A 21,498-nucleotide genomic window follows, 5' to 3' on the forward strand; every position below is an offset into this window, starting at 1 on the left:
GAACCTTAGTCTAAGGGTCTAGATTTTCAGAAATTTTTGGATTATGGTCCAATTAAGGTTCCTATGGGCCAATAGCATCAATCCATGTGTAGGGAGGAGATAAATCCAATTTGTAAAAGAAGATACCCAAAAATGAGTAAATGCTCACATAAGATGAAGGGTTGAAAATGTACAAGGTTTATTAGTAAAAAACTATGAGCAATATTAAAAATATGAGATATTTTGGGTATCCAAAAATGAGTAAATGCTCACATAAGATGAAGAGTTGAAAATGTACAAGGTTTATTAGTAAAAAACTATGAGCAATATTAAAATGATTCCATTATGACACATATGTAAGGAAGGGGAGTTCTTTAAAGGAGGTGCATATTTCACATAAGATGAAGAGTTAAAAATGTACAAGGTTTATTAGTAAAAAACTATGAGCAATATTAAAATGATTCCATTATGACACATATGTAAGGAAGGGGAGTTCTTTAAAGGAAGTGCATATTTCACATGCTTGAATGAGTTTTAAACTCATAAAAATTGAGATATTTCATCTCTCCTCTCTCCTCATTCAAGTCTAGTTCCAAAAAGTTAGCTTAACTGACCTAAAAATGGTCAAATATTGACCAAACTGATTTAGAAAATTCTAGAATCAGTTTGTTTGGTTAGGAGCTCAATTTTTCCTATAAATAGAAGCCTCCCCCTTGTTGAAAAATAGATAGTGTTTATGCATCGTTACTCTACTCCACCTAAGCCAAGAACTGTGAATTCATTTAATAATTCACTAGTTTTTGGAGCTTCCCTCTTTCTTCAATCCCAATTAGTGGCTCCATCAACATACTTAACCAATTGATTGGTTGGGGGCCTCTACCGTGAACAAAGAATCAAGCAATTTATAAGGTAATTAGTGAATATTGATCTTTTCTATAATTTCTCAATGTTTCTCTTTTCTCAACCCCTCTCAAGCTTGAGAAGCTTAATTGGTATGGTTTTTTAAATGCTATTGAAGTTAATTGGTGAATAGTAGTGAAGAGTTACATAATTTAATAAATGCTATTGAAGTTAATTTCCATTTATGTTTAAATTCTAATGGTTTTTATGTAATTTCTCTCTCTCACTCAAGAAATGGTCATACTCATGACCATTCTCAATCCAAATCAAGCTTTTCATAAAGCTTTTCCTTAACCCAAGATTAAGCTATGCTTGAGGCCAAATTAATGGCTTTTTTCTATGCTTTTAGTTTATGTATATTGATGATTCAATCCATTATGGATTAATGATCCAATTAGAGATCATTTTAATTATTTCCTTAATGATAAGCTTTATCCCTTAGAAAAATTGAGATTTATCAGTCATAGCAGCGGAGCTATGGCAAAATTTTTATAAAAATTATGCATAAAATAATTTCATTCAAAGCATAAAAAGAGGACTTCCTACCATATTCTAGGATTTATCATCCTAGATTAATTGAAAGATATTCATTGTAATCATAGAGAAATTGATTTTTATATTATGCATCATTGATTTTCATGTATAGAGCTATGCATAAAAGATTATTATTTTAACATAAAAGTGTTACTTTTATCATAATTGGATTTCATGCATAGAGGTATGCATAAAAGATTATTATTTTAACATAAAAGTGTTACTTTTATTAAATTTTAATTTTCATGCATAGAAGTATGCATAAAGGATAATTTTTTTATATTAAAAGTGTTACTTTTATCATTTTTAATTTTCATGCATAGAAGTATGCATAAAGGAAAATTTTTTATATCAAAAGTGTTACTTTTATCATTTTTAATTTTCATGCATAGAAGTATGCATAAAGGAAAATTTTTTATATCAAAAGTGTTACTTTTATTATATTGGATTTCATGCATAGAGGTATGCATAAAAGTTGATTATTTTATTATAAAAGTGTTACTTATATCACAATTGAAATTCATGCATAGAAGTATGCATAAGAGTTGATTATTTTATTATAAAAGTGTTACTTTTATCATATTTGGATTTCATGCATAGAAGTATGCATAAAAGATATTCTTTTTATACTAAAAGTGTGATTTTCATCATAAAGGGATTTTATGCATAACTTAGATGCATAAGAGAAATTCTTTTATTCTAAAAGTGTAATTCCTACCAAATTGAATTTATGCATAGGAAGATGCATAAAAGATTGATTCAAAAGTGTCATTCTCATCTAAATTGAATTCATGCGCATAGGAAGATGCATGAAAGATTGAATTTTAATTCAAAAGTGTCATTTTCATTTAAAATGAATTTATGCATAGGAAGATGCATAAAAGATTGATTTTTACTTCGAAAGTATTAATCTCCTTAAATGGTATTTATGCATAAATAAATATGTGTAAAGAAATCTTATATCAAATATAAGAATTCTCTTGTATTCTATAAATAGAAATAAGAGGTGATAGGATGTGATAAGAAGTGTATAAGATGTGATAAGAGGTGATAAGATGCTTATGAAATAAGTTAGGAGGTGATAAGATGAATTAAGATGTGTATGGGATGAGGTAAGAAGTGTATGTGATAGGATAAGGGTTGTGATAGGGCGAGAATGGATGTGATGTAAAAGATTAGATGTGAAGGCATATGGGGTTGTATGAATGAGGACGTGATAATGGATGTATGCATGTAAATGTGGATATATGGATGTGAATATGAATGTGGATGTGGATGTGGATGTATGGATGTCGATATGGATGTGTATGTATGAATGTAGATATGGGATATGGATGTATAAATGAGGATGTGAAAATGGAGGTATACATGTAGATATGGATGTATGGATGTGAATGTGGATGTATGGATGTGAATGTGGATATGGATGTGGATGTATGGATGTGGATATGGATGTGTATGTATGAATGTGGATATGGGATGTGGATGTATAAATGAGGATGTGAAAATGGATGTATGCATGTAAATGTGGATGTATGGATGTGAATGTGAATGTGTATGTGAATTAATGTGTCGTCGATATGAGGAAATGGATGAGAATGAGTACACATTGAATGGAATGTGGAATAAGTAATGTGGACTAAGGAGGGATAATGTGGAAAGACGAGAGTTCGATTTAGAAACTGTATTTTGTGACTGTTTGTAAATGACTGTTTTATGTCAAGAATGCTGGGGAAGCATTTTGACCATCTTGTGATTAAGGTCATGAAGACCTAACTGTTAAAGTTGCAACTGCTGACGGAGAGTCAATGGAGGACATCTCGCGTAGCAAGGTCGACCGAGGTCTTGACCAGCCTCGGTTCGATTTAAATGGTGAGCTTCCGGTACAGTGGATGAGGGACCAAGGAAGCGGCCTATGAGTGAAGCGCTAGGTCACCTGCGAAGGATCCTAGAGGGTGCTGACCATACGGTGCTCGGGCTCTGGGTCACCCAGGATACCCACGCGTGCGTCGAGGAAGATATTGGAACAAGGAGTAAGAGTTGTTTTGTGAAACCGGGCATGGATCTGGTTGATTGACCTTGCTGGTCTTCAATGGATGAGTCCATGGCTCTTTATATGGATCTGTTGGTTGATCTTGCTGATCTTCAACGAGAGTCCATCTTGATTTTTATAAGTGATTATATTGCCAAGTATTATGGGCTAGGAACTATTGAAAAGGCCCCTGTGTGGACAGGTGGTGAGCGTTCTAGTTGCCAATGATGCCATAGATACTCTGATGAAGGAATGATTGGAAATTATGAATCAACCGGATAAATTGGAAGATTATGATCAATGGTACTATGGTTTCATTAAAGGATTGTTTTAAAGTTAGCTGATGCTAAGAAAAAGGCAATTTCATATTGGGTGTGTAAGTGGTGTGGCTAGTTTTATGTTTGCATGAACTTCCGGCTAGGGGGCCTTGGAACCCTTTTCCTTGGTACCCGGGACAAAACCTAACCAAATTCCAAATTGGATCCCATCTCTACAGTGGTTGGGCGGTTGGCTAACCCATGGGATCGGATGGGGTTAGGCTGGACTGATGGATCCGTAAATCGAGATTTAATTTCTATTATTACGATAGATGAAGTAAATCCCGGATAGAAATTGTTCTATGGATAGGAATCAACGGCTGTGCCTCTTGATGGGGAAAAAAGCGTTGATCCCAATGATCCAAGTGCAAGTTTCTTCCTTGATTTGACCAAGTACCATTAAAGGTGCAGTCAGATCAGTTGATCCGTAATGATCTTGACTACGTTAGAGTAAAGAGTTATCCTGGTGGAATCGCCCATGCTTTCCGGGTAAAGGAAGTTTTTTCGGTTTCGGTTTTGGACAAACCGACGGATTAGTCTCTTGTCCGGATATCCGTGGGCGAGGCCCCGCGAGTGTGAGACCCCTACCCGCGCCGCATGATGTGTTACTTCCGCTGCCAGTATCCTGAATCCGTTGCTCAGTGGGAACAGGGATCTCACACCATAGAGCAACCACATTACTGCCATGCACCACAAAGCCCCGCCACTATAGTGGGAAGTGGCAGCACATCGCCATGACAAACGCAGCAAACGGCCACAAGTTCATGTCGGCATGGAGAGATAAATCTCTCTCTCTCTCTCTCTCTCTCTCTCTCTCTCTCTCTCTCTCTCTCTCTCTCGATTACTTGATGGATATATATTATGTTCAAAGTTGTATATATACCCTAACATGCAAAGCTTTCCAACACTCGGTGGAATTAATCTCTGCAATGTGGAAGTTTGTGAGAATCCCCCTCCCTAACAAAAAGAAGAAGACAACACACATTCACTTGTGATTTCACACACAAAATCCCTACTAAGAAATTGTATAATTTCATTGATTTTGTATCTTAAGAATTGAGAGGATTTTCACACACTCGAGAACGGCAACAACATCGACAACAACATAGACGGAATTTAGCGCAAAAGAAACACTCAGCAAAAGGAGATAAGCTCTTTTTTTTTTCTTTTCCCTCCTCATTTGTGAACATTGATAAAAAAACAATATTGAAAATTCCATCATCACACATATTAAATATTTTGTTGAACTCTTGTGACTCATACCTTTGCACACTTATCAACATCATCATTGTGAATTCAGTGCGTAATATTTATACTCAAACTTGGTTTGTTTTTAGTGATTGCATGTTACATTATAAACATTACACGAATATTAATCATATAGCATTTGTGGAAAGGTGTGGGGATTGAGATTGAGACAGTGAACATAGATGCACACTCCAGCCATAGGTCCTTTTCTTGTTGGGTTTCACTTTGGGAGTTGAGGAGAGTTGTCAATTTTAAGAAGCTTTCTTTTGCTAGGTGTTCTTGGGCTTGGGTTTAGCTCCAAAGCTTAGGCTCTAGAATATTTCTTGACAGTGGCATGCCTAGTGGGACTCAAGCTTTTTCTCTGTGGTCCAGTGACGCGAACCTACAAATTTTTTTTTATACATAGAGCTCATATTACATTCCTATTTTTATTGTAGGTTGCTAACTTTTCTTTTGGACTTGTTGTATAGTTGGACTACTAGCACACAAAAGCATAAGAGGTCCAGAGATTTTGCAACCCAAACTGTTGATAAAGTTGATAAAGAACATAAAAATTTCTTAGAGCACAATGAGCCTAGTTTCCTACGAATATGGGATGAGTTTCTTGATAACCTTGTTGATGACCAAGCTTTAGAGGCCGAAGAGATTCTTGTGACTAAAGGCAAAAAAGAGTGTAAGGGAGAAAATGATGTAATCAAGACTCCTCTTAAACCTATAAGGGTTGATATAAAGCCTTATGATGGGGTTAGGAATGAGGAAGCAGACACTCATGTTAGAGATTTCATTCTTCAATGTATGATAACTGGATATATGCACCCTAATGAGTGGAAAGCATGTTTCCTAATAATATTGAGTGAAAAAGCCAAAAATGGGTTCTATGACATGGAGAAGCATGAATTCCATAGGATTGCTACGTTGGAGGGGTTATATGCAACATAGCCCTCCTTCTCAAGTGTATAGTTATGACCTTCATAGAGAATGATATGGAGCACAAAAAACCCAAAAAAATAATGAGCATCATTAAAAGAAACCAAAAACATGCAGCATGACGAAACCAAAAACATGCATGTGCACACCAATGTTATGCACATGTGTGCACCTTTGCACACACATCTCATACACTTACACATGCACACCCTCCTTCATGCACATGCACCTACACACGTGCACACTCTTACACATTTTCATGTGCACCCACTTGCTCATGCACATGCTCTTCCATTTACACTGCTCTTGCACATGCACACATCATATCATTCGCATGCACGTGTGTATACATATTCATGTCCTTACACATGCACTTGCACCTATTCACACACATGCACATTCACTTATATTTGTGTGTGTGTGTACCTCACACACTAAGGTGCACATGCACGTGCACCTCATGCACTCCCATTTTTTTTCACGCATCTATACATGCACACACACATTCACACCTTCATGCTCATGTACACACTCTTACACTTTTGCACATGTATGCACACATTTACATGCATACTATCGTGCAACCATTCACATATTAGCACGTGCAAGTGCACACACCTCACCCCCTGCATGTGTACATTTATTCATTCACATCCGCATAATGGCACCCCACCTTTGCACATTACATTCCCACATGCATCTGCACACATATTCACACATGCATGAGCACACACTTTTAACCATTTACACTGCACGTGCGTGTACCTACACACCTACACATGCACAATGCTCATGCATACGCATCGCATTTGCACTTCGTGTAGGTGCACACACCTCGCTCTTATGCGTGCACCCACATTACACTTGCACGTGCACCCCACACCTATTTTCAACTTGCACCTTGCACATCGCCCATGTACACCCCCTCCCATTCCATCCTGATGCACCCACTTTGTACGCACACATCCTGCATGTACACACACCTTCACAACGGTCCCAATGTACACCCCCATGCATGCACACATTTACACCTTTACACATGCGCACGTGCACCACACCCCCATATGCACCACACGTGCATGTGTACACCATCCATGTATTTACACATGCGCATGTGTGTGCATTCACCCTTGCATTTCATGTACACAAATTGTGCACTTGCACACATGCATCCTTGCATGCACAATACCCCCAACCCCTCTCAAAATGACACCAATAGTATGGTGCATAATGATCCTTCCAAAAGTGTTTTACATATCTTTTGCTTGGCATCCGGATCTCAAATTAACCATAAGAAAATGGGGATCAAGACATTGCTCCAAGATCCCCCCCAATGGATGCTTCATCAAGGGTGTAAGAAGATCTCGAAAGGTAAAATCTTTAGGCTATTGGGTGTCCTGAGGGGTTTTGGTATCAGCCTTCATCAGAGATAGCAATGGGTTACGAACAAAGTCAAAATGAAATTTGACAAGTGGAAGAATCTTTAGCAAAGTATGGTACGAAGAATCATGGTGCTTAAACATATTCTCATCCCTTCCATGATCTACTTTCTCTCCTATTAGGGAGACCATCATCAAAATCTTAGATACACCCTCTATAGGAACTTCTTAAGGAGTGGCAACTCATATTCTTTAAAAATGCCCAAAGTAGCATGGAATCACTGCACCCTTCCAAAATCAGAAGGTGGTCTGGGTTTGCTAGATATTTGTAAGAGTTAGTTAATAGATTGATGTGGCCAAAAGATGATAAGGAGCTTAATAAAGAGTGGGCCTTACTACTACACATAGGGATGTTCCCTCCTCCTCCATTTAAGGGATGCCTAGATGGAAGAAGTTTCTTTTGATAACCTTACTCTTCAGTAAAATTGATGTGGCCAAATGGATGATAAGGAGCTTGATGAAGAGTGGGCCTTACTACTACATAGGGATGTTCCCTCCTTCTCCATTTAAGGGATGACTAGATGGAAGAAGTTTCTTTTGATAACCTTACTCTTCAGTAAAATTGATGTGGCCAAATGGATGATAAGGAGCTTGATGAAGAGTGGGCCTTACTACTACATAGGGATGTTCCCTCCTTCTCCATTCACTCAAGGGATGCTAGATGGAAGAAGTTACCTTTGATAACCTTACTCTTTATTAAAACTGAGATTAAACCCAAAGACAATGAGCTGGTTAAAGGAAGTTGGAAGGTTTGGAACATATGTGAAATTAATTTGGTCTTTACCAGAAACCTCAGAGTCAAAGATGAATTTTTGAAGTAGAAGGCTGGCCATTTGTTATAACAACATGGCTAAATATATTCATAGCAAAGGGCCAATAAATTTTAGGGCTATTGTGTGGAAAGGTTCTAACAAGATTCTCCCAATCCCTCACTTCAAAGAAGTGAATCCCTCCCTCCATGTGAAACTAAATCACAGGTGGAACTTGGATTGGGACAGAAGGCAATAGAGGTTTAGGTTTGAACATGCTTGGTTCAGGATAATACCCCCCAAAGTTTCTAGCCTTCTGTGGGTTGATCCTACATAAGGCACTATGGACTAATGAAAGAGCCTTAAAACTAGCATTTGGGGATGGGATCTATCCGAGATGCAAAAGGCACATGGAGTCTATCCCCCATTTGTTCATTTCATGTGTTGACAACTGTTTATCTATGGGCTATATGGTTACATAGGAATAGGTATTGTATTTCAAAATAAAAAAATGATTTGATCCATAGTTTCTGGATATGTAGCTCAAGAATGCATTACAGGTCTCTAGAAAGAAGTTGGCCTCTAACATTGTTGGACTTGACTCGATCCTTAAGACAAAGAAAGAATCAGACCAGATCAACCCACAACACGATTAACTAAAAGTTTCAAAGAATCTAGAAACTAAGAAGAGAGAGGATCTGGTTGTCACTTCGAGAGACATAGAGCTAATTAACTATATTTTAGAATTCAAACTCGGATTGGGGTCTAAGAAATGTCTTGTTGATTCTAGTTTTGGTTGTTGAAGTTAAGCTTCTTCGTATATAAAAAGCTTATTGTAAATGCTAGCGGTTTAGCTTCCTTTCATTTTAATACATTTCAAGCTTTTTTTTTAATAAAAAACTAGAATGCTTGGGTAGCATTATCCTCTTGATGATTGCTTGCACCTATGTGTTGTCAACGTACTTTGAAAGAACGCGTGTCCTTCCATTCATGTATAAACATCTTGAAGTGCTTGAATGAAGATGGACACTACAACCCATACCATTTCTACAACACGTCCTCTTCATATGTGTGTCTTTCTCAAGTTTATATGAACAACTTATAGAGCTCGAATGAGCATGAACATCAAGCCTATGAGGAATCGATGGACATCGACAGAGATCTTGGGGTATATCGCAAGGTAGATAATTCCAAAATTTTATCGCAAGCTCATCCATTGTAGATACTAATCTAGCATTGCTTCCAAGGATGCTTTTAAGTTCATCTTCATTAAAGCATTTCAATATATGCTCTACACACTACACGAAGTATGCTACCCAAGCACACACACAAAAAATGGTAAAAGAAATAAAAATAATAATCTTATTTTGCAAGCTTTAGAGCATGGAGTGCACCGGGTTTTGATGATGGATGATGTGTGTATGTGTGTGTGTGTGTGTGTGAACGAGCATGAACATCAAGCCTATGATTATATTCGACGTGAGGAATCGATGGACATCAACATAGATCTTAGAGTACATCGCAAGGTAGATAATTCCAAATTCATTACCACATTTGAATCTAAGTTATACGTCATTCATCAAGTCATAGGATTTTTGTGCTTGTTTGTGTGAGTGAAGTTATAAAAAAAAACCATACATAAAGTATGGCAGGGAGTTGGCACAGTCCTCCCTGAATTTTTTATAAACATAGGAGAACGTGCCCTTCCCCCATTTCCCAAATAGCACTTTTGATATCGAAAGTGGACCAAAACACCTTCAGTGTTGAAGGCGGCCATTAGTTCTACGTATTGATTCATGATACAAAACTCATTTTCAAATGTGGTAAATGAATTTGTAATTTTCTAATTTGCGAGGTACTTTTGAATCCCCATCGAACATAAGAACAGGCTTTAAGCTCATTGATTGTGAATGTTAGTCTAGCATTGCTTCCAAGTATGCTTTTAAATTCATTTTCATTCGAGGATTTCAAATATGCTCTACACTACACGAAGTATGCTACCCAAGCACTCACACAAAAACGCTGCAAGAATTAAAAAAAATCTTGTTTCGCAAGCTTTAGAGCAGCATGGAGTGTAGTTGGTTTTGATGATGTGCATGTGTGTGTGCGTGTGTGTGTGTGTGTGTGTGTGTGTGTGTGTCAGAGAGAGAGAGAGAGAGAGAGAGAGAGAGAGAGAGAGAGAGTACTTGCTTGCGTTTATGCACCAAGACAGCTTGTGTGAGGCAAATCAATCAGAGAATCCGCTTCATCAATGATGATCGTAATGGGGATAAGCAATCTCCTTCAAGAAGAGGGAGATGATATGCACATTACAGGCTTGCGAGGTGAAGGTGGTCACACAAGCAAGCCCAAAGCCTCTGCTTATCCTAGCTTTCATCAGCATCATTCACACCAAAAGCTAAGTACACAGAGTGCTGCTGTGACTCCTTCCATAGCCTATTTATGGCAGCCATAGCATAGGTGCTCTTCATGCTTTGCCGCCGTGAACCACAGAGGATGCAATATTTGCCCGTCGTTAGATCCTTCAATAGAGCATCTACAATGAGAGGAGCGTAGTAGTTAAGGTTGGGATCCATTGAGAGGCCAACTACGAAACATCGTACTCCTCTCTGCAGTGTGGCTGCATCATCATCAACAACCAGACTTTGTACTTGTGCCCTACAGCAAGAGTGAAAGGTCATGAGACTAGGACAGGAAGCTCATCCTCCCCATGATAATCTCCATCAACAGCGTTTCCGCCTCCACAGAGATGATACACAATGGCTCCTCCTCCATAGATGATACACCAACATTTCTGCCTCCACAGACGATACACCAGCGTTTCCGCCTCCATAGACATTGTGATACCAATTTTAACTTCATTCAGCTTGTTGCCTACCTTGCCACATGTTTTTTACCACGAGTGTTGTGTGCTTTGCTTTATTAAGGTTGGCTTTTTTTGTTATGGGCTTTCGAGAGGTTGTTTTTAGCGTGCCACATGGGTTTCTCTCGATGCTTACTATCCTGCAAGCATCTTAGGCTACCCAAGATAAATATTTTCACCAACTAACACCTTGGAGTCTAGCTTCTTGTATGCATCATTAGCTTTTCGTTTCAGTCGAACGATGTCAGAAGGGGTGTTGGAAACTTTAGTCTAAACTGGGTAATAGTAACATATAAGAAGAGAAGGCGAGATATTAATTAACACGTCCATCTTAGTGCAGGTGATTAGCAGAGGCGACGGATCAAGGTGGTTTCAACCGATAGGCAAACTGCTATCACTTGCTATGGGGAATGAGGAGGTAATGAAGTATTGGAAGAGCAAGCTGGGAAATGTGAGCATGCCGGAAGAGATGATGGAGTTGCTAGTTTGCAAACGAGGCCGATGGAGGTGCACATCGAGGAGGCAAGCTTGTCGTTGTTGCTGAGCACAATCCTGCTACTTATGCCCATTTACGTCGACGGAAGAGAGTACCAGGATATTGACGATGTTGGAGGTCTTGGATTCGATCCGGAGACTGTGTTCCACAACGATGGAACAACAAGACTTAAGGAGGTTGTTTTTAGCGTGCTAGGTAGGTTGCTCTTGATGCTTGCTTTCCTCCACGGATTTAGGCTACCCAAGGTAAAGAAAAAAGAAAAAATGCAAAAAAAGACATTAAAATCTTCATCTATACAAGATTAACCACAACCCCACCTCCCTCCACGTGGCCAAAGGAGGTGGGGCTAATTCAAAATAACCACTCCTCCTGTAAGCGTGAGGAGGAGCCAAATCTCACATCTTCCAATGCAATTTTGAATTTCAATCTAAGAAGATCTCATCTCACATCTTTCAATGAAATCTTTGTATACATGCTTACATACCTATAGATACACACACTTATATATATTATGTATGTATGTGTATCTATAGGTATGTAAGCATGTATATATAAATAGATTTATATGTATGTCGACGCACACACGTGTATGTTCATGCACACACACACACACACACAACACACAGACACCAGCACATGATACGTGCATACACGCATACAAACACACATACACACACTCGCACATGCATGGATACACGTGCAACATATAGAGATATGCACACTTGCACACATACTCAAGCTTACACATACACACACAAACATATATATTATGTGCATGTGTAAGAGAGAGAATATACATACACACACACACACGTATATGTATTATGTATGTATGTGTATCTATAGGTATGTAAGCATGTATATATAAATAGATTTATATGTATATCGACGCACACACATGTATGTGTATCTATAGGTATGTAAGCATGTATATATAAATAGATTTATATGTATATCGACGCACACACATGTATGTTCATGCACACACACACACATAACACACAGACACAAGCACATGATACGTGCACACACGCATACAAATACACATACACACACTCGCACACATGGACACACATGCAACATATAGAGATATACACACTTGCACACATACTCAAGCTTGCACATACACACATGTGTATACATGCACACAAGCACATAAATACACTCACATACACACATGTGTACACAAGCACATAAATGCACTCACATACACAAGTACATGTGTACACACATGGACATGCACACACTCACACACACACATATGCACCTGCATGTGCACACACATAGATGTACACACGAGTATATTCACATGCTCACACACACGTACATGCAGACACTCGCTATGGATACACATATATAAAAACATACACACCATGTACACACACACACACACACAACAAATACACACTAGCACATACACACAATCAAGACACTTGCACAATACATGCACGCGTGAAGACATTACACAATCACACATACGTGTGTATGTGCACACACAATCATATACATACGTGTGTATGTGCACACACAATCACATACATATGTATGCAAAAGAGAAGACAAAAGACATTGTATATAAGATACACTTATTTAAGAGTGAACACACCCCATCATGCATCCCCACTTGTTAAAATTTAATATTAATTAAAAATATATGTGTATATGTGTTTATTTATTTTATAAATGCACATGTATATATAGGTATACGTCTCTAAATATAATAAAACATAATATTATAGATAATATATATTTACATGTGGGAGAGAGAGAGAGAGTGTGTGTGTGTGTGCACGTGTGCACGTGTGCATGAGAAAGAAGTGTGTTTGTGTGTGTGCATGAATGTATTTGTGTGTGTGTGAGAGAGAGAGAACGCTGTTTTTATGTCGTAGGAACAATCACAAGAGACCTAAAAAGATCTATCTGACAGGAGTGAGATTCGAACACAAGACTTGTTGAATAACAACTCCATTATAGAGAGAGAGAGAGAGAGAGAGAGAGAAACACAGAGAGAGACAAAGACATGGAAGTCGAGTGTGTAGGGTGTGTTTGCATTAGTACATGTGTGTGTGTAAGAGAGAGAGAGAGAGAGAGAGAGAGAGCATCCGGTTGATTTATGTGTGTGGATGCTTCGGTATCCATCGTCTGGCATTTGTATAAGTGGGGATGTTCCCGATGGCTTCGCCCTCACTAACAGAGGGCCGGATATGGGATCATGCATAGACATCTTGAAGGGCAACAAAGGAAAGTGGAAAAGTTGAGACAAAAACCATGTACGGACACCTCAAACGGCCGGCCAAAAAACCTCAATCAGGGAGATGGTGCCTCCTTTCCTTCTCTGTTATGGGAATGTGCCAATACAAAGACCCTGTCAGAAGGCAAGCTTGTCCATGGCAACATTATCGAAAGAGAGCATCGGCCGAATGGCTATCTAAACAACCTCCTTTTGCGAATGTATGGCAAATGTGGAGCTTTGGATGATGCCAGGGCATTGTTCAGCAAGATGGAAGAGCGTGATGTGTTTTCATGGAGTGCCATGATCGAGGCATACGCACAGCACGGCCAGGCCAAGACAGCTTTCCAACTGTTTCAACGAATGCCTCTTGAATGTGTCATTCCTAACAGGTTCACTTTCCTCAGCGTATTTCCTGTCTGTGGCAGCCAGCCTGCCCTCTCTGATGTGAAGCATATTCATGCCTTGATTTTGGGTAGTGAGCTTCAGTTGGATGCTTTCTTGGGAACCTCTCTTATGAACATGTGCAGAAAATGTGAAGCATTGGTGTGTACACAAGGCGTGTTTGACAACATGTGTAATCACAGCCGTAATGTGGTTGCCTGGACTGCCATGGTTGCTGCATACGTCCAGCAAGATAGGGGTAAGCAGGCTATACAGCTTTTTCAACAAATGTTGCTTGAAGGTATAATCCCAGACAAAATTTTATTCGTCAGCATCTTTGATGGTTGCACTAGCATGACTGAAGTCACTCACATGCATGCCTACACTGCAGTTACAGGGTATGATTCAGATGTTATTGTAAAAAATGCTCTTGTCAACATGTATGCCAAGTTCGGCAACTTCCATAATGCATGGAGAACATTTCAAGACATGTCAGAACGGACTGTGGTGTCTTGGACGACTATAATTTCGGCCTATACACAACGTGGTCTTGCTAAGGAGGCTCTTCAGTTCTTCCAGCAAATGCTTCTAGAATGTGTGATTCCTGATAGTGTGACCTTTGTCAATGTTCTTGTTGCATGTGCCAAGTTAGATGCCCTTATCGAAGGCAAACGGATGCACAGTTGTGCTCTGGGCTCTGATTTTATGCTAGATGTAGCTGTGCATAATGCAATTTTGCATCTTTATGGCAAGTCCGGCAGCTTAAGTAATGCACGGAGGCTGTTTGACAGCATGTTCAAGCGAGACTTAATTTCATGGAATGCCATAATTGCAGCATATGGGCAGCGTGGGCAGGTGCGGGAGTCTTTCCGTTTGTTCCAATTGATGCGTCAAGAAGGCCTAAACCCTGACAAAGTTACCTTCATCAGCTTGCTTGAAGGATGTACTAGACAGGAAGGCCTTGCCGAGGACGTGGGTGCATCACCATATAATGAACAAGGGATTTGAGCTAGATGCTGTAATGGGGACTGCTCTCATTGAGATGTATGGCAAGTGCGGCAGCTTTGACACTGCATGCAATGTCTTTGAGAACATGCAAGAACGAGATTTGATCACATGGACTGCAATGATAGCAGCATGTGTTCACAATGAGCAGAATAGGGTAGCGCTTCAATTGTTCCAGCAATTGCAAATGGAGGCCATGATGCCAAACAAGGTGACCTTTGTGAGTGTTATCTTGGCTTGTGGCAATCAAGCTGATCAAAAAGAAGGCAAGCTTATGCATGTCCAGGTTGTTGCTTGTGATTCAGAGGAAGACGTAATTGTAGGGACTGGCCTGGTTGACTTTTATAGCAAGTGTGGTAATGTGGAAGAAGCAAGAAGGCTTTTTGATAGCTTGCCCACTCGAGACATCTTTTCATGGAATGCTATGATTACAGCATATGCCCAGCATGGGGATGGTGAGAGAGCACTTTGGCTTTTTCAACATATGCAGCCACAAGGTGTGTTGCCAGATGAGGTCACCTTGGCCGTCATTCTTTGTGCATGTAGTCATGCTGGTCTAGTCAATGAGGCATATCACTACTTTGCTTCAATTACTTCAAAATATAGCATCAAGCCACTGGTGGATTACTGTATCCGAATGGTTGACTTCTTGCACGTGCAGGGCAGTTGAGTGAAGGGGAGGATCTGACCAGTAAAATGCCATACCAACCCTCTGGTACACTTTGGGCAACCTTACTCGGTGCCTGCAGCTCGCATTCTGATGTGGATCGAGGAGAGCGTGCTGCAAGCCATGCTTTTGAGTTGGCACCAGAGAATGCCATACCATATGTGGCGCTGTCAAATCTTTATGCGGCATCTGGCAGGCTTGTTGATGTAGTGAACTTTGGGAACATGCTCGAGGAAGTTGAAATATAGACTGAAATCAATGTGGATGATAAAGTCCCCTGATGCTAGGATCACTTTAGCCAATAGCAGCCACAAACATACTTTGATTGACCTTACTGAATACTGATGCAGGCAAGAGCGGTGTAGGTAGCGATGGAGTCAAAAATGTCGAAGTGCTCTCTTACCGTAAATATTCAACATGGTAAATGATGCCATAAGTATCTACATTCCATGGATATGGCTTCTATATGGAGTATCCAAACAAGATGAGGGCAGCTAGTGACAGATTGTTGAGAGCCAATGGGGCCTCATATCACATCCCGTCACATGGTTTGTTCAGCAGTAAGGTTTCATATCATACACATAGATGCATCAGCTGGTTCATCCGGCTCAAAAATTACACAAGACACATTAGGAAGTAAGTTGCTAGACGTATTTGACATCATTACAGAGTACTTTCCTAGATGTTTCTTTAGAGCATTACCACAGGAGTAAATTTGCAGATGTGGCTATTCCACACGCCACGGCCCCACAAGCACTGACTCCTTATTAGCATTGCAGGAAGGCCATTCTGCAAGCATCTCTATTATGTCAGTTTCTGCAGCCGAATTATGCAAAGCCTTTAAATGCAAGTGCTCATTGTGCAAAGCGGGTAAGCCTAAACCCCAATAAGCAGGAGAGCCTCAGATTAAACTTCAGTAGCTGCTAGTGTCAAATGCCATGAATGCAAAGGAGGTGGCTATCATGACACTCAATTTTCTTCTTAATGTCCCCTTGCCATTTTTGCTAGAAGTCTTAGATGTATCACCATTCCTGTTTCTTGAATTGCTGCAAGCTGCAAATGGAGATCCACACATGCCAGGGTTGATGAGATGGGAAGCATTTATGAAGGTATAAAATTGATCTCTGCGTGGAATCTTTCGTGAGAGATGGTTAACAGTGACATTAAAAGCAGAGCATATTAATATTATTTGTGAGTGACTTGGAGATTCTCCAAGAAATTGAACACTGATTGCAATATAGATTCACTTAAAAGGTTGTTTGAAAGAACGAGTACATGCAGTGCTGAGTTTTTCCAGCTCAGGTGTCAGCATCCCTGACAAGTTATTATTCCCTAGATCGAGAACAGCCAAGATGTGAGTGAGAGCACTTAGTATTTTTATATTTAGAAGCAGTTACCGGGTAAGAATAGTGTAAAGCCCTCTGGTGACGAGACCAATTGACTTGCCAGTGAATGATGAGGAGGGGAAGGACATACCAACCAATCAGCTTGCTCATCGCAAGTGGAGCGTGCATACTGACGGATCAGCTCTTTCATTGCAAGTAAGGCATGGCATACTGACCAATCAGCTCGTTGCAGAGATAATGCTGTTCCCCATGATGTGACATGCAATCATCTCGAGAAAGTAATGAGAGATCCAATGGCCACTATTTCTTGGTCTTCGAGTTGCGACCTTGATGATCTTCAATGGATTCCGAAAGGGGGCGCAGTTTATGAAACCTTAAGACCTTGAACACCAATGAATTTTCCCAGCAAGAAGCTCAAGTTTTGTGAAGTCGGAGCAGTGATGAAACACCAAGAAGTCCACTAATGAAACACAGCAAGTCAGAAGTCCACTCACTTGTGTGTCACCCAAGGTCGATACGCATAATATACATGAGAAGCTCCTCCAAGCATCTGCAATTCATGGTCATCTACACATAAATAGGTTTCGTATGTTGAGATATCGAGCTCAACTAGTGCTACGGTGGACATTGATGACCCGCCTGGGTGATAGCTTCCGCATCTACACCACTAGCATGGTTAGTGAGATTATGAGTGATATGCGACCACTAGGATGATAGGCTATGTGACAGCCATTTTGGATTACTAGAGACTAGCATAGTTATAGCCCCAACTCATTTAGTCGGGTTCACATTATGGATTGACTGAAGTCGGGTTCACATGATGGACTGACCTTTGTATAAGTTGTAGTAGTTGAGTACTAACCCATATAGTGTGTACTTTTATCTTTATGTTATGTTTTTTGGTTGAGTAGAGAAGAAGAAGATAGAAGAAAATTCAGCCATCCATCTCTCTCTTGTGTCTTGCTCTCTTGTGTGTGTGTGTTTGCTTGCTAGGGTTTGAAGCTCTCCCTCTCCCCCACATTCTCTTTATGGTATCAGAGCCTGGTTCGTGTGATCTCTCTTGTGTCTTGTTCTCTCTTGTGTGTGTGTTTGCTTTTGCTAGGGTTTGAAGCTCTCCCTCTCTCCCACATTCTCTTTATGGTATTAGATCCTGGTTCGTGTGAGAGTTAAGCAGGCAAGCAAGAGGCAAAAACAAGCAAGGAAGGAAGTGGTACTACACGGGTAAGAGCACCATCATCTCCTTTCCCTTCTTGGTTTAGGTACAACACCCTCTCAATAGCTCTGGGAGCTACACATCTCCGATTGAGGAGACGTCTTCGCGGGAGCGAAGTTACAGGGCAGGTATATTGTCCTATTGGACTTATTGGACATAATTTTTACAGCCAGATTCACGTTCTGGGCACGTTATGGGTCCTATTTTGTCATTGCAGGATATTTTCGACAGTTTTTGGAAGTTCTGGTACATAACTATTTTTGCTCAAAATCTGTTATTGCAGTGCAGCAGTGCATTTTGGAAGTGCAGATAAGGTTCGTACATGTATTGTTGATACTGGGTGTATGTACATGTACTCTGGTTACATTTGGTGACACACAGGCTGTGCTGAAGTACCGCTGCTACAACAGCACAGGAGATACTGCTATATTAAAGGTTGCATACATAAGTTTTCTATTTGCCGGTTATTTGATTGTTGCAGGAAAACATGTCTGATGGAATCAGATTGTTAGTGAGAAGCTGGATAAGAATAACTTCCATGCTTGGAAGTTCAGAATGACCAACTTCCTAATGGGTAAAGGATTTTGGGATGATGTAGAAGGAGATAATGAGGAGCCTCTAGAGTTATCTGAGGAGAATGCCACTCCTGCAGATATAAAGGCATTCAAGGATTGGAATCAGGGTACAAGAAAAGTTATGTACTGGCTTTCAATTAGTGTCACAGACACTATGATAGGACACATACAGGATGCAAACACTCCAGCAGTTGCATGGCAGAATTTGGTTTAGATGTTCCAGACTAACACAAAAGTAAAGAAGTTACAATTAAAGCAAGAGTTGCATACTGTGGAAAAGAAAAGCATGTCCATCAATGAATATGCTTTAAAGATCAAGGGCATTGTTGAATCCCTTGGGTCTATCAATGTATCAGTGGAGGATGATGATTTGGTGAGTGTCTGTCTGAATTGGCAAAGAGTACAAGCCATTCAAGACCTCCATTGCAGTTAGGGAGAATATTCCCAACTTTCAGGACTTGATATCTATGCTGATTATAGAAGAAAAAGCTTTAGGTGAGGATTCTTCACAAAGCAAGAACACATCAGAACAGGCCTTCTACTCTAATTCAGGTAGAGGCAGAGGTAGAGGCCATGGTCGAGGTGGTGGCCGATAAGGAAATCAGAATTTTGGACAACAGCAGTCCAATGATTCACAGCAACAATCATATACAAGTGGAAGAAGCCAATCTAGAGGCAGTGGGAGCCAAAGAGGCCGAGGTGGTTGGCAAAGAAATCAAAATGCAAATAGCATAGAGTGCTACTAGTGTGGCAAACCAGGACACATGGCAAAGGACTGCTACAAAAAGTAGAATGACATTAAAAGTGGAGAGTTACAGTAAGGCAACTATGCATTATCTAGCAAACATGGAGGTGATGACAGAAAAGCAACTGTTTGTGATACAGCACATGCTTAGTTCCATGACAGGGGATGTGTCAGGATCTCAAGATATATGGTATGTGGATTCTGGCGCCTCTAACCACATGATCAGTCATGCTGAGTGGTTTAGAGATATGTAGAAAATAGAAAAACCAGGTTATGTATAAACAGGTGATGATACTGCGCATCCCATTGTGTATGTTGGTAAAGTGCCATTGTCTATGCAGGATGGCAAAATGAAGTATTGGTTGATATACTTCATGTTCCAAATATTACAAAGAATCTGGTTTCTATTGAACAAATGGTTGAGCAGGGTCTAGCAAGTAAGGTTTAATCCTTAAGGATGTTTTGTGGAAGACTTCAAAAATAAGTGTTGCTTGGTTGCAAAGGGTAACATAAATGGCAGGATGTTTACTTTGGATGTGAACATGCCTAAGATAAAGGTAGCCATGTTTACGGATGGAACAGGTGTCATTGCAGATATTGACATATGGCACAAGCGTATTGGTCATGTCAATGTACTATGTAGGCTCAAAATATTGTTGCGGGTTTGCCAAAGTTTAAGGTTGATGGTATTGTTGGAATTAGGGTTGCAGAAAAGCACACAAAGCTTGGAGAAGAAGAAGCAAGAATGCACACAACACACAGTGTATTAGATTGTGTCAATGTACAAAGATAAGTTAGCCCTAGAATGATAGGCGTATATACAAGCCGGGGGAAAAAACCTCCTAAAGAGGAAAAAAGTACCCCAGTAATCCTAAGTGTGTTCACACACATCACTGCCTATATATATGGCAACAAATCCCCCCTGGGAGTGATGGTGTGAACGAGAGCTGGCACTTATGTAGTATAGGGAAGTGCCATGCCCAAAGTAGATCAGTCTACAAAGGGGAGCAAGCCCAAAGCTTTGTGGAAAGCTTCAAACTTCTCACGAGGAAGCGCCTTTGTAAAAAGATCGGTGAGGTTGTCCTGTGTTGGCACATATGCCAAGCTGATCTCTCCTGCTGAGAGTCTCTCCCTGACATAGTGATAATGCACCTCAATGTGCTTTGTGCGAGCATGAAAAACTGGGTTTCTCGCAACTGCCAATGCGCTCTGACTGTCAGTGTAGATAGAGGTGGCAAACTCCTACATGCAGGTGGTGATGTCTGTCACATACATGTGATTTATGGCACACATGTCTTTGTCACAAGTGCCAACATAGGTGTAGTCACCACTTAGATGTTTGACATGGTTGTCAGACATGACTGCAATATAGCACACATTTGTGCTATATAGCACACATTTGTGACAGCTTGTGTGCTTGTACGTGACATAGGCAGCCAGTTAAGGAAAAATCGGGTACCACTACATAGAAACAATAGAGCCAACAAAACCTGGATAGTGCTACATAGCACTACCTATCATAGCACATATTACATTGATCTTCAAAAAAGCAACAAGGCATTAAACTTAAATCACTATAGTATTCGGATAATTGTATTACAAAGGGTTTCAAAGTACACAATATCGTATAAGGGTATCCTATTACAAAAAGGTACAGGAGTACCATTGTACAAAAAGATCGTCTACTTATTGTCGACTAAAGTGCTTAATCACGAAGGGAGACAGGGTGTCCTTTGGATTAGTAATCATGTGAGTACGTGTATACTCCCATGGGCTCCCACTTTGCCTCCATCTCAGCAACCACGGGAAAAGGGTCATGGTGAGGTAGAAGGGGTTATCATCCGTGTCC

The 21,498-nt window shown here is 40.1% G+C and overlaps 2 protein-coding genes across 2 annotated transcripts; both read left to right on the top strand.

The window, feature by feature from the left end:
* Positions 1-13,696: 13,696 nt before the first annotated feature.
* Positions 13,697-15,106, top strand: LOC147639550 (pentatricopeptide repeat-containing protein At4g18520, chloroplastic-like). Its single transcript, XM_086794484.1, has one exon. It carries the CDS (start codon positions 13,697-13,699, stop codon positions 15,104-15,106), a length of 1,410 nt encoding a protein of 469 aa, XP_086650610.1.
* A 13-nt stretch (positions 15,107-15,119) lies between these two features.
* LOC147639551 (putative pentatricopeptide repeat-containing protein At3g13770, mitochondrial) lies at positions 15,120-16,018 on the top strand. The gene is made up of 2 exons (XM_086794496.1): positions 15,120-15,600; positions 15,765-16,018. Exons 1-2 carry the CDS (start codon positions 15,120-15,122, stop codon positions 16,016-16,018), a joined length of 735 nt encoding a protein of 244 aa, XP_086650622.1.
* Positions 16,019-21,498: the final 5,480 nt, after the last annotated feature.

Source organism: Cibotium barometz, chromosome 4 (genome assembly GCF_041138505.1).
Source record: "Cibotium barometz isolate CiBa-2024 chromosome 4, ASM4113850v1, whole genome shotgun sequence".
Classification (NCBI taxonomy): Eukaryota; Viridiplantae; Streptophyta; class Polypodiopsida; order Cyatheales; family Cibotiaceae; genus Cibotium; species Cibotium barometz.